A 12,177-nucleotide genomic window follows, 5' to 3' on the forward strand; every position below is an offset into this window, starting at 1 on the left:
TTTTCACGACCCACGCTGGGCCCCAGCTGCCAGCAATACCCCCGGACAATCTCTCAGCTCATCCACATTGAAGTCAGGAGCCTGCTTGGGTCCTTCATTTCCCCTTCCATTCCCTTCTGTCCCTGTTACCCCCCAAAACAGAAATGCATGGAAAGAGCTCAGGATGGTACTAGGCACCCAGGGTTATCACCACCTGCATTTCACAGGGTGGGTAAATCAGGGCTGCCCCTCTGCACCTCTCCAGGGCCACTGATCGCACTGTATTTTATTGTCATCAAGATAAGGTTAGAGCTTTAAATGACTTGTTCAACATCACCTCGCAAGTAAGTTCAAGAGGAGATTCAGTTCACCCATACAGTGAGCATTTATCCAGCATGTGCTATATCCATGTGCTGCTGTCCACTCCGGGGGTTCAGCAGTGAGTGGAGCTGGCCCAGGTTGTGATGAATCCAAAGCTCTTGCTCATCCTCCCAGGGCCCCAGCTAAGCTCCCCACATGGTAGAGTAAGAGTTGTACTGTATGACGGCAAAAGGGGACCCCAGCATGCATCTCTAGGGTGGCTATAACTGAACCAGCTGGGCCCCTGGCAGCTGTGTACCCACTTAGAATGGAGGCCACAGGCTCCCAGGAAAGCCTCTGCCAGCTCTGGCTCTTGTCTGCCTCTGAGTTTACTCCATCTGGCATCTCTGACCTGGTCCCAGGTCTTTTGCTGTGCATCTGCGTCTTTCCTCTGCCACGCCCTTGGCCTCAACACTTGGCCTCTTTTTAGCTTCTCAAGTCTGCTCTTACCTGAAATGCTTTTTACAGTCTTTTGTCACTTCAGTGCTGCAGTGTTCCTAGGCCAGCCAGAGCCCAGGGCTTCTGCCAGCAGAGGGATGAGGTGACATTGTCTGCTCTGCTTGTCTGTCTTTTGCTAGTGAACTCTGTGCTGGACCTCATCTGAGATGTGAGGGAGAGAGGTAAGGACTCTCTCAGGCCAGGGCCCCTTCTCTGACCCTGTGACCTGTAGCTCCAGCTCGGGCTGTTTGCCCCTCGGGACTAGCAGTGAGTGAGGGTCCATGCAGCTGAGAGCCTCTGTCCTTCTACACTTCTCCTCTTGCCTCAGGGACCTGGCTTGACCAAGCCGGGACACTGGGACACTGGTCTTCACCCACCCACCATGAGGAAAGGCTTTTCTTATGTTTGTCAGGACCTGGAGGGAGCCCCAAGCAGAGGCTGCCTTTTTACTCTATGTCCTTGATCTTTTCCCCTAAAAGTCCCTTCTCTGGACAACCAGACCGTGAGGGTAGCATCCCTCCCTTTGTATACCCACCAGTGGACCTGGCAAGTCACCTAAGTGAGGATGCTGAGGTTGGTGGAGCCACACATCAGTACTGGAGTGTTAGCTTCTGCCAAGGCAGGGACAGAGACAGCACCTTACAAGAGAAGGGGCAGGAGTGAGTGGAGAGATGGAAACAACTCCAAGTTGACTCAAGAAGGCTCAAGCAGACATTCTGCGCAAGCTATAAATGAGAAACAGATTTTTGTTTGAACAGAGGAGGTACCCTCTCAAGTCAAAGTTGGAAGCAGAAAATCTCTTTTTCGTGCTATTTTGTATGTTTTCTCTTTTTGTGAACCAAGATCAATGTGTACATTCTTAGCAGAGATCCATCCACCCATCCACCCATCCACCCATCTTCCCCACTCACCCCCACATACCTATCCATCCAGACTCATCCACCCATCCACCCACCCATCCATCCATCCACCCATCCACCCACCCATCCATCCATCCACCCATCCACCCACCCACCCATCCATCCATCCATCCATCCATCCATCCACCCATCCACCCATCCACCCATCCACCCATCCACCCATCCACCCATCCACCCATCCATCCACCCATCCACCCATCCATCCACCCATCCACCCATCCATCCACCCACCCATCCACCCATCTTCCCCGCTCACCCCCACATAACCATCCATCCAGACTCATCCATCCATCCACCCATCCACCCACCCATCCACCCATCCACCCATCCATCCATCCATCCATCCATCCATCCATCCATCCATCCACCCATCCACCCATCCACCCATCCATCCACCCACCCATCCACCCATCTTCCCCACTCACCCCCACATACCCATCCATCCAGACTCATCCACCCATCCACCATGCATCCATCCATCAAATATGCATTAAGCACCAACCGTGTGTCTTGGTTGGTGCTGAGTTCTAGAGTTAGGGAAAATATATAGACCTGGAAAAGAGCATTGCTCAAACCTGTTCTTCCTCTGGCCTTTCTGAGTCACATCCTGTTTTTTCCTCTTCATGACAGGCCTTTCTGCATTCATACATTTGTATCATATGAATCACTTATGTAATTAAGTACTTTAATTTATTGTGACTAGAAGTGCTGGAGGGAAAAAAGGAAATTCCGCTGGGCGCTAGTCTGGGCCACTGCAGGGGAGGTGTTGCCCCGTGTGTGTGTGTGTGAATGCACACATAGGCGGGGATGTGGGTCAGAGAGTCCCAGCTGGTTGAATAGCATTGGCTGTGAGTGGTTGGCCAGGAGATCCACAAACGTCTTAAGAAGAGAAATCTTCACATCATCAAGGACTCTCAGCTCTGAGTTATCCTTTTGGAAGAAATAAAATAAAAAATAAGACCAAGCCAACTCTAAGTGGCTTACATCCTCTTAGAACACCTCCATTATTGGTTTGTATTTCAGAGGGGAGGTACACATATCAGAAATAATTTTGCAGTGGTAGAGGCTCCTGAGAGCTGGGGGCTGACAAGAGCAGGGAGTGGGTTTGTCTTTCTCATCAAGGCAATGATCCCCCAGGGTTCAAGGAGTGGGAGACAGTGTTCTGTCCTGTCTGTTCCCTGCAGGACAGGGGGTGAATTCCCGGTGGTAGGAGTGATTTCTCTCTGCTGTCAGGTAAGCACCTGTGTGGTGCAGGACCCTGAAAAAGGTCACTAGGCACTGACATGCCTGCTCCCCTGTGGCCTGAGGACCTGGTTTAAATCAGCAGTGGTCGGTCACGCAGGCGTGCTCCTGTCCGTCTTCCACCTACCAAGTGGAGAGGCGTCAGACATGCAGGCCTTAGTGACATACATCCCTGTGCCCACTGCAAGGACACCAGTTGAGGGTGGATAGGACAGGGCTGTGCAGGAATGGTCAAGCACAGGGACATCCATGGAGGAAGAGGTCAGCTCTGCTCAGACATGTCACGGCAGAGATGACCCCCGGAGGTTAGCATGAGTTGGGGAAAGGGCACGATGGAGCAGATGTGTGTGATGCCCTGGACCAGCTCCTTTGGGCCACCTCTGATTTCAGTTGCAGAGGACAGTTCCTAACACCCAAGTTCCTGTCTGGGCCTCTGCTTTGGGGGTAACCCATCTAAGACTTGTGAGGAAGGGAATTGTAGGCTGAGAACAAGATATGGAGGTGCTGAGAGTGTGAGGGGCATACTGGGGAGCAGTGGGAGGTGGCTGGAATTCTTCCCACAGCCCAAGGATCCTATTTGATCTTCCCAGGAGTCCTGTGAGGCCAACATATTGTCCTATGTATATCCGGCGGTTTTGTTTTTCTGAAATATTTTTAGCAGACACCTTGCTGCTGAGGTGTGCAGAGAATCATCCCCTTGACCCACTTTGGCTAATGGTTGTTTGTGCAACAGTTACCCGTGAGGGGTCACAGACCTGACCGAGGGTGGGTGTTACGTCCCCCCGCCACTTCATGCTCCGTGACAACCCCTTGGAGGAGCGGGGTAGGGTGCAGTGGTGGTAACCTCGGGAAGCGGGGCTGTCCTCCTCCCCACCAAGGGCTCTTGTGACCGCTGGAGTCCAGGCTCACGCCCATCCGGGTCTTAATCACGGTCATGAGGGTGGCCCAGACCTGTCCCACCCCTGCATCTCACCACTGTGATGCCGCTCTTCTCACTGTTACTACGAACTTTCCCTTACTACCGTGCTCTCAGGAGTTCTGAGAGGGACAATGTCTCCTCTAAGATCCAGCTCTACTGTGGACAGCTAAGCAAAGGAGTAATTCTCAGAGGCTCATGGTTGCAAATTCCAAAGGCGTCCCCTAGCCAGCAGTGATGTCACTGTAGCGCAGGCCCCGTGGCCTCCAGAATCTCACACAAGCTGCCAGTATCACTCAGGCCACCATCTACCCTAGGCCTGTCCAGGGACCAGAGTGATCTTTCTAAGGCACAGGTCTGATTGCAGGCACAGATCCTAAAGCCACCTATGTTGTTCCTCTTTAGCATGGCCCACACGGTTCATGATCCCTGCCTCCGTACTGTCCCCTTGATGCAGACATCTTGAACTGTTTTCAGTCCCTCTAACCCAGGGGTGAGCCCGCTGTGGCCCACTTTCTGTTTTCTAAATGAACTTTTCTTAGCACATCCTCTGTGTCTGTACCATCTGGAACAGCTTTCCTGCTAGAACAGCGTGGTTGAGCAGTTGCAAAAGAGACCGATAAGGCCCACAGAGTCTAAAATCTGTACTATCTCGTCCTTTGCCGAAAATGCTGGTGGAACCTGCTCTACCTGGCCCGGCTTCTTTGCACCTTCATGCCTCTTCAAATGTGGTGCCTTCCCTACAATGCTGCCCACCCTTTATCCTAATCCTTCTAGATTGAGCTTTGTGCCCATCCTTCCCTCCATCCTTTGTTACCTGAGTGTGATGCCCCCTCCAGTCTTACATAGAGCTGTGTCCAAGCCTCAGTCATGGCTCTGATCGCACTGGTTCTGTTGATGTACAGATCCACCTCCCACTCTAGTTCCTGAAGCGGGGCCAGGTCTGATTCTACTCAGGACTCCGGCACCTGGCTGGGTGCTTGGATGACCAACTGGAAGCCGAAAGATCATGGCCTAGGTATCGGGCCCCACTTCTCAGTGTTAGCATCGTGGGTCACTCTAGTCCTCTACTGGTTTCTCCCTGTCCCTGGAAATGCACCAATGGAAAGGGTTTCACCATCTTTGTCTTTGCAGATCTCTAACCTCTACCTATACGACAGTGTCCTGATGTTGGCCAACGCCTTCCACAGGAAGCTGGAGGATCGGAAGTGGCACAGCATGGCAAGCCTCAACTGCATCCGCAAGTCCACCAAGCCATGGAATGGAGGGAGGTCCATGCTGGACACGATCAAAAAGGTGTGTGCAAGGGGCACCCTCCAGGCCAAGGCCAAAGACAAGCCCCTTCTCACACCCCCCCGCTCTTCCCGCTCCAGGAGGCTGAGCTCTTTCTGTGGTCACCCAGCCAGGCCCCTCCCAGGCCTCTCCACTTGCCACCCTTCCTGTCCCGGCATTTGAGGGCTGGTGAGCTGGGGTTCATGGATACGTGTTGTTATTATCTTCATTTCATACAAGGAGATTAGTATCAGAGAGGTTATGTAACATGCCCAGGATCACAAGTAAGTAAAAAATGGAGGCAACCAGCTTGCTCATGCCTGCCAGATACCCCACTCCGCAGGCTGCCCCTGCCCCCAGGAGAGTTTGTCTCAGTTGGCAGTGCACGTACTACTCAGCAGGACCTCACGTTGTGTGTGTGTGCATCCCTGTGCATACGTCGGCATGCCTACGACTTGGTGGATTTCGTGTCACACCTTAGCATGTAGGACATCACGTGTCCTATATGCTTAGGTGTGACAGTAAATCCATCAAAAGACTGGATCTGAAGTGAACTGGGTAATCCACAGAAGTGTTAGCGTGAATTGGCTTTGAGAGGCTTCAAAAAGACATTTAGGGAAATCTATAGTGCCGGGAGTCTTCGTCACAGTAAATTCTGCATGGTTTCCATAGCAGTGAATGGAGTCTGATGTTGGTTTGAATCTGCTGCAGCCCAAGCCCGAGCGGGGGCCTCTTTGGGGCCAGCTCATTCTCTGGGACTCTCCCCACTTACAGTCTGTGGGAGCTCAAAGCTGGCTGTGATCCCCCACCCCAGGCTTGAAGAAAGAAAAGGGCTCAGCACAGGTTCACTCAGCCCCTCTACCACCTGCTACTCCAGAGGCCGCAGAGCAACCAGAGAGAGGCGCAGGGCTGGTACGCCCCTACACCCGGTGTGTGCCAGACACCACGCTTTGTACCCATTTTCTCCTTCGGCCCTTGCAGGCTCTGTGATGTGGGTCTAATGAACTCCAGGCCGAAGCTGGGAGATGGGAGATGACTTGCCCAAGGTGGCAAAGCCAAACTTGAGCTGGGTTTTAGCCTCCAATGCTCACGCTCGCTGCCCCGCCACTTCCCGCCACCTGTGTGAGATGGGTCTCGCTGACCTTGGCCTTCCGTCTTGGCTCAGGCTAAGGTGAGCCCCTAGAGCAGGTTGCAGTGAAAGACTGTAAGCTCCAGGAGGGTGGGGACAAAAGCCGCCCCTCTCTAATCTCAGGGCTGGCACGGTGTGTGGCATAAAGCAGATGCTCTGATCATATCAACGGCATGAATGATGGGGACAAGCCTAGGAACTTCCCTTGTGAGCAAGGGCCTGGGAAGTGTTGAGCCTGCTCCGAGGCCCCAGGGCCGCCAGCACCTCTTGCCTTATTATAGTGCATCCATTGTTTCTCAGACGTTGGCGACCACTTCCTTTCTCTTCCTTCCCTTTGGGGTTCCATCCCCTACCCGTCCACTTTTGCCCTACCCTCTCATGGTTTTTCCTTCTCTCTCGCAGGGCCACATCACTGGTCTCACAGGGGTGATGGAGTTTCGGGAAGACAGCTCGAACCCCTACGTGCAGTTTGAAATCCTGGGCACGACCTACAGCGAGACCTTTGGCAAAGACATGCGGAAGGTAAGCCTCGGGGCGCTCACCTCCTGCTTTTCCTACTGCCGTGCGTTGGGCCTGTGTTCCAAGCAGATGTTAACCGGCACGAAAGTCCCCTCTCCAGTCTTTCTCTGCAGATGCTGCTGTTGATGCTGGTGTTCGTGGGACATGGTGGGGAGGAGGCTCCAAGGGGTTTCGGACAGAAAGTGCCACTGATTCAGCTCTGAGTACAGCAGGGGCGTCTGGTGCCCGTGGGTCCTGCTGCTTGGGCCTGGAGGACCAGCCTGTGGTCCTGGACAAGGCCAGCAAAAGGGGTGATGTGTTTTCCTGGAGTCGCTGGAATCAGCCCAATGCTGGGGACAGGTGTGACTGTTACTAAGGCAGGAGGCAGAGGTTACGGGCAGAGAATGTCCCCGATCCAAGGGTGAGGCAAAGCCATAGCCAGAAAATGAGCTCCATGGAGCGTGAGAGGCAGGCAGTGCAGGCGTCCGCTGGAGACACAAGTGAGAGACAGGTGAGCCGCAGAGTTCAGGGTGGGCTTCGACTTGCTTTTATCTGTTGCTGATGCAAGTGGCAGGCCTGGGGACTCTTTTCAGTGATACTTTGTCTCTTCCTCCCCCACCCCATGGTGGGGGGCGTTCAGAATTGAGGTCTGGCGAGGTGGCCTTTACCCAGAGTTGGGACTCCCCAAATTGAAGGGGAGGCCTGTGAAGTCAAGAGTCGAATAAGGTGTTAGGGCCAAGAGGTCAGTGTGGCAAGCAAGGGGATGGAACAGTTTTCCAGCAAGCGACCTCAGATGCGGTGCTTATGAGCCGGTGTGGAGCCAATAGCGGGGGTGCAGGTAAGGGCAGTTTCTGGCTCTCCAGGGATGCTCTCCCACAAGTGGCCTGCACAGGAAGACCACGTGCTTGTTGGAGCCAGAGATGGGAGCACCCATGATGTAAAGGGGTCACAGGGCTCCGTGTAATCAGGAAAGCACTAAAGCATGAGCTGGTTGGCATAGACTCAGGCAGAGGCTCCTGCAGTCTCACTCACACACACACACACACACACACACACACACACACACACACACACACATTTCTATACATCTGAGGGGGAGACATCTCTACTAATGATAGTGCCCTGGAGATGAAGCGCATGGTGAGTTCTCAGCAGGTGGGATAAGCCTCTAATAGAGAGCCCTCTAGCCTGGCCTCTAGCATTGGCTGGGGGCGGCAGAGGGGCAGGAAGGGGTTGCATGATGTTGGGGTACTGAGAATCTGGATGAAGGCATTCTCTGGCTGTGCTCCTTGAGGACCAGATGGAAGGATGCATGTGTGAAGTCGTGGAGGGTGTGAGAGCTGGAAAGCACGGGGGGAGCTCTCATCAGTTAGAACATGGGGAGGAGGCCTGGCTTGCTAGGGAGAGGCTGGGTTGGCTGGGGGGTCCATTTGTGATGTGGGGATGGTGGACTTTCAGCCCGTTCCGTGACAGAAAGTATAGTCATGAGTTGGTCAAATAATAAGAAGTTCAATAATTGGTTGTGAGGCAGTGGTGACACCCAAGCTTTGATGACATTTGGGAGCTCGGAAGATTGATTGTGGCATCAGAAAGGGGGTTAGTGACTATGGTGTGAAACCTTGGGAAGCCAGGGTGTGGCCTGCAATGTCAGGGGTGTCAGAGATGACCTGTGATGTCTGTTAGGGATGCCCAAAGCTGTGAGGTTTGGTGGGTGGGAGCCTGGGGATGGGTGGTCAGCGTTGGTCTGGGTCATTCATGGCCACAGTAGAAACTCGCTTATGTTGGGACTCCCACCTGGCAAGGGGAAACCAGGACCAGGGAGCCCTTTCAGTCAATCTGGTATGAAAGGAGCTGCCTGCCTCAGTGACCATTCATATTTGCCACAGTACTTGTCTTCATCCCCAAGTCTTCCTCTGAGATCCTAGAAAATCAGACCCTGCCTGCTGGCTCCTTTGCTACCCCCCTCCACGTTCTTTTAGCTCAGCTCTAACCCCAAGGTCTCCCCACTGGGTGGGAATGTTGGCTGTAGGGCTCCCCGCCTCGTCTTAGGCAGCCGACTGGGGTCATCCTGGCCACTCCAGGTGCCTGAGAGAGGGGAGGTACTGTGTCCTCCACTTCCCATTTCAGGTGTCTGGGCCTTCCGTGTTGCCATGGCAACGCTCCTTCAATACCCTGAAGCCAATGGGAGCTTGAATCTCTCGGTATAAGGAGCTGCTGAGCAGGAGGTCTGAATGTGATTGAGTTGGAAGGGAAGCTGATTTTCAAGTGGGCTTTATTTTTAAATGTAATCTTTTGTCATTTTAAAATCTGCCCTTAATAACTGCATATCCCAGTTGTTATCTGTCTGCCTGGCAGCTTATCTCTGTTAAGGAGAGGTTATCTGGAAAGCAGGGAATGGGATTTACCATAGCAAATGTTTGCTATTCAGGCCCAGGATGCCTTAAAGCAAGGCCTGTGGGGGTTCAGGATGAAGCAAGGAGAGCGCATTGGGACAGAGTGGCACGGGTCTAGGGGAGCATTTAAAGGCAGAGCCGAGCTGTGGTTCCTGGTGGAAGATGGGGATGGGAGGGGTAGGGCTGGGAAATTGGGGCAACCTAAAAATAAAGTTGAGGGTGGGCAGCAGATGTGATGGTAGGGTTAGGGTTCAGAGACACACAAAAGGCAGTGCAAAGATCAGTCATCCTTAGGAGGCAAGGGCAGCTCTGACGAGGGCCCCTCAGCTGCATCTCTCTGTGGCTAGAGGAGCCAACTGCACTGACGGTAGGGTCCTCTCATGGTGGAGCAGTGTCAGGGGGTCCCTGAAAAGATGACAGGTATCAATATAGGAATATATCCTCTATCTATCTGTACTGGAAAACAACAACAGTAAACGAACACGGACACAAAAACAAAAACCAAGTAGTTTCTTTAAGATTTAAACCTAGAGGAATTGTTTAAATTAGGGAGCAAATGGATGTTTTCTTAAAGTGAATACCCTGGAGGGAACTCTCAGGGAGGGTGAGTCACCCAGACAGTTTAGGTTAAGTGGCATCAAGAGGCTGTAGATTACTCAGCCCCTCCGGAGGATGGAAGGAGTGGGTGAGCGCCTTTCACTGCAGGGTGCTGGACAAATACTTACTAAATTATCTCATCCAGGAAGCCCATTCTTGTTGAGGGAGTGTGGGATGGCAAAATCAAAGGTCCATGTCACCCTCTTGCTGTGTAACTCCAGGCAAAATATTAATCGTCTTTGTGTTCCGCTTGGAGCTCCCTGGCATGGGTGATTACCAAGCAACCCCTCCAGGGGCAGGCTTTGCTGGAAAGTCTTGTCCGACTCCCACAGGACTTGCCTTAATGTTTGTTCCTGTTGGAGCCCTACACTTTTCTCTTTGGCTTTCTCTTTGTTCGGACGGAAGTCTCCAAAGGACGGTCCCATGGGTTCGTCCTTGCAAACGTCCTCAGCTCATGACATGAGCTGGGATGGGATTGGTGGAGACCACCTGTAGGAAAGTGTCCAAAGGTGGGGGCAGGGAACATTGTTTAAAGCACAGGACAAGAGGGAGCCGAGGAGGGACCGCTGAGCACCTGCTGTGGACAAGGATGCATCACAGTACGTTGTCTCCCTGACTTGGGGGCCTTTGTGATGCTCCTAGCTCTGCTCTCCTGAGCTTTTGCAGCCACTTCCTTTTTGTGAATTTTCATGTTCTCAGATGGAAGGTGCAAACAGTAGGAACCTCGTGGTCACCCAGAGTCATGACCCTCATGCAGCACTTGGCAGCGAGCGCTCTCCCGTGTGGCCTGGGCCATCAGCTTCGGGCGGCTGGAGCTATACACCTTCTCTGAGTTATCTACCCCAGATCCCACAAGAGCAGAGAGGCACAGGGAGGCTTAGAGCATGGCTTTCTGCCTGCAGGTGCCCTGGATAGGCAGCTCCTCTCCACACCCGTGTGCCAAAGCCTGAGGCCAGAGACAGGAGCAGGGCTCTGCATGGTGGGCAGTGCCCATCCCCCCTTCCATGCCTGGGGGCAGATTCCACTCCTTGTAAGACCAAGGGCTGAGAGGGAGCTGGGGGCTTCACCTCTGATGAGATTTTGTTTTCAGGACTGTTTTGATATGATGAATGGAAGAAGGAAAACATGGTTATAGTCTTCTCCACAAGCATGACTTGCCTGGAATGTAACGTGAGCCACAGCCCAGCAGAAACATTCTTCCATGACATGATTGCTGAGAATGTCTGCCCTTCTCTGTCCTAAAGATTTCCATTGTGGGAGAATCATTCCTTTCCACTAATGAGGTTCCCTGGTACAGTGAAACTCTGGGAAAATTGCCAGATGCCTGAAGGCCCTTTGAACCTCATTTCCCATGGGCACCATCCACCTAATTCACTAGCTCAGTGGAGGTTAGCCTGTCTCCTTGGGCAGAAGGGTGGGGAAGTGGGCGGGAAGCATCTGGAAAGCCCGTGAAGCTGCTTTATGCGTTGACATTCCTGGACAAAGGACACCCTGGTGTGATGAGAGAGAGAAAGGGACTATTTGATGCTCCTTTCCATAGAGTAGAATTGAGTTAGGACCAAGAGACTAAGAAAGGATTTAGCCCAGTGGTTTTCCAGCTTTTCTCTAGTCCTAGAAAATCTGTTGCAGCAGTACCTTACTGCAACCCAAATATATTAAACCGTCATGGAAGCGGACATGCCGTGGTTACGATGGTGGGGAATTGGGGCAGGGGGTCTCGAGCTTCACCCAATCGGTCTCCCTGGTCCCCAGCCTCTCCATGGTGTTCTGTGCAGCTCCAGTTGGGAAACTGAGGCCCAGAGCCTGGAGAGACTCAGTTAGGTGGTACCAACAAGCAGGTGGCTGCGCTGGGGCTGGAAGCCAGGTTTCCTGGGGTGGGTATGGGGGTATGTGTGGCAAAGGGCCTGGAACATCATTTCTGAATTTAGGATGATGCGGTTCTGTGACTCCCTCACTCCCCTCAGCCTGTTTTCCGCTGCTGCCCACCTCACTCCCCCGGCCAGCGTTAGGGCCCCACAGTCCCTTCCCCTTGCTCTAGAGGGTGCTAACATGAAGTTCCACCAGTGCCATTGGCTTAGCCTCCCTGTTCCAGCAGTCACCCAGGGAGCTGGGAGGCCTTCCTTCTCCTTTACTAGTTTAAGACGTTTCTTCTGTCTTCTCTGTCAATTTTGATTCTTCATAAAAGCTGGCTTTGGACAGGAATCAAATGGCTCTCTTGATGTCGTGGCCCCGGCAGGGCCTTGTGGCTGCTCTGAAAATAATTCACAGAGTAATAATTGCTCATCGTGGAGTGATTGTCATGCTATAGGACCCCAGCCCTCCCCGGGCTTGGAAATACATCATTAACATTCTTACCCAGGTCTGCTGCACTGTGTTACAAATTGCCCCACAGTCTCAGGGTCCAGGAGCTCTAAGCAGTGAGGCCAGGAGGAA

At 52.9% G+C, this 12,177-nt stretch overlaps 1 protein-coding gene across 2 annotated transcripts in view; it reads left to right on the plus strand.

The window, feature by feature from the left end:
• Nucleotides 1-12,177, plus strand: part of GRID1 (glutamate ionotropic receptor delta type subunit 1) — a 666,917-nt gene that overhangs the window by 457,343 nt on the left and 197,397 nt on the right. For both annotated transcript variants that reach the window (XM_067710323.1, XM_067710322.1), the window contains exons 7-8: nucleotides 4,990-5,151; nucleotides 6,659-6,778. In XM_067710323.1, coding sequence (XP_067566424.1) covers nucleotides 4,990-5,151; nucleotides 6,659-6,778 — 282 coding nt within the window. The remainder of the gene's footprint in view (nucleotides 1-4,989; nucleotides 5,152-6,658; nucleotides 6,779-12,177) is intronic.

The sequence above is a fragment of the Pseudorca crassidens genome, chromosome 16 (genome assembly GCF_039906515.1).
Source record: "Pseudorca crassidens isolate mPseCra1 chromosome 16, mPseCra1.hap1, whole genome shotgun sequence".
NCBI lineage: Eukaryota > Metazoa > Chordata > Mammalia > Artiodactyla > Delphinidae > Pseudorca > Pseudorca crassidens.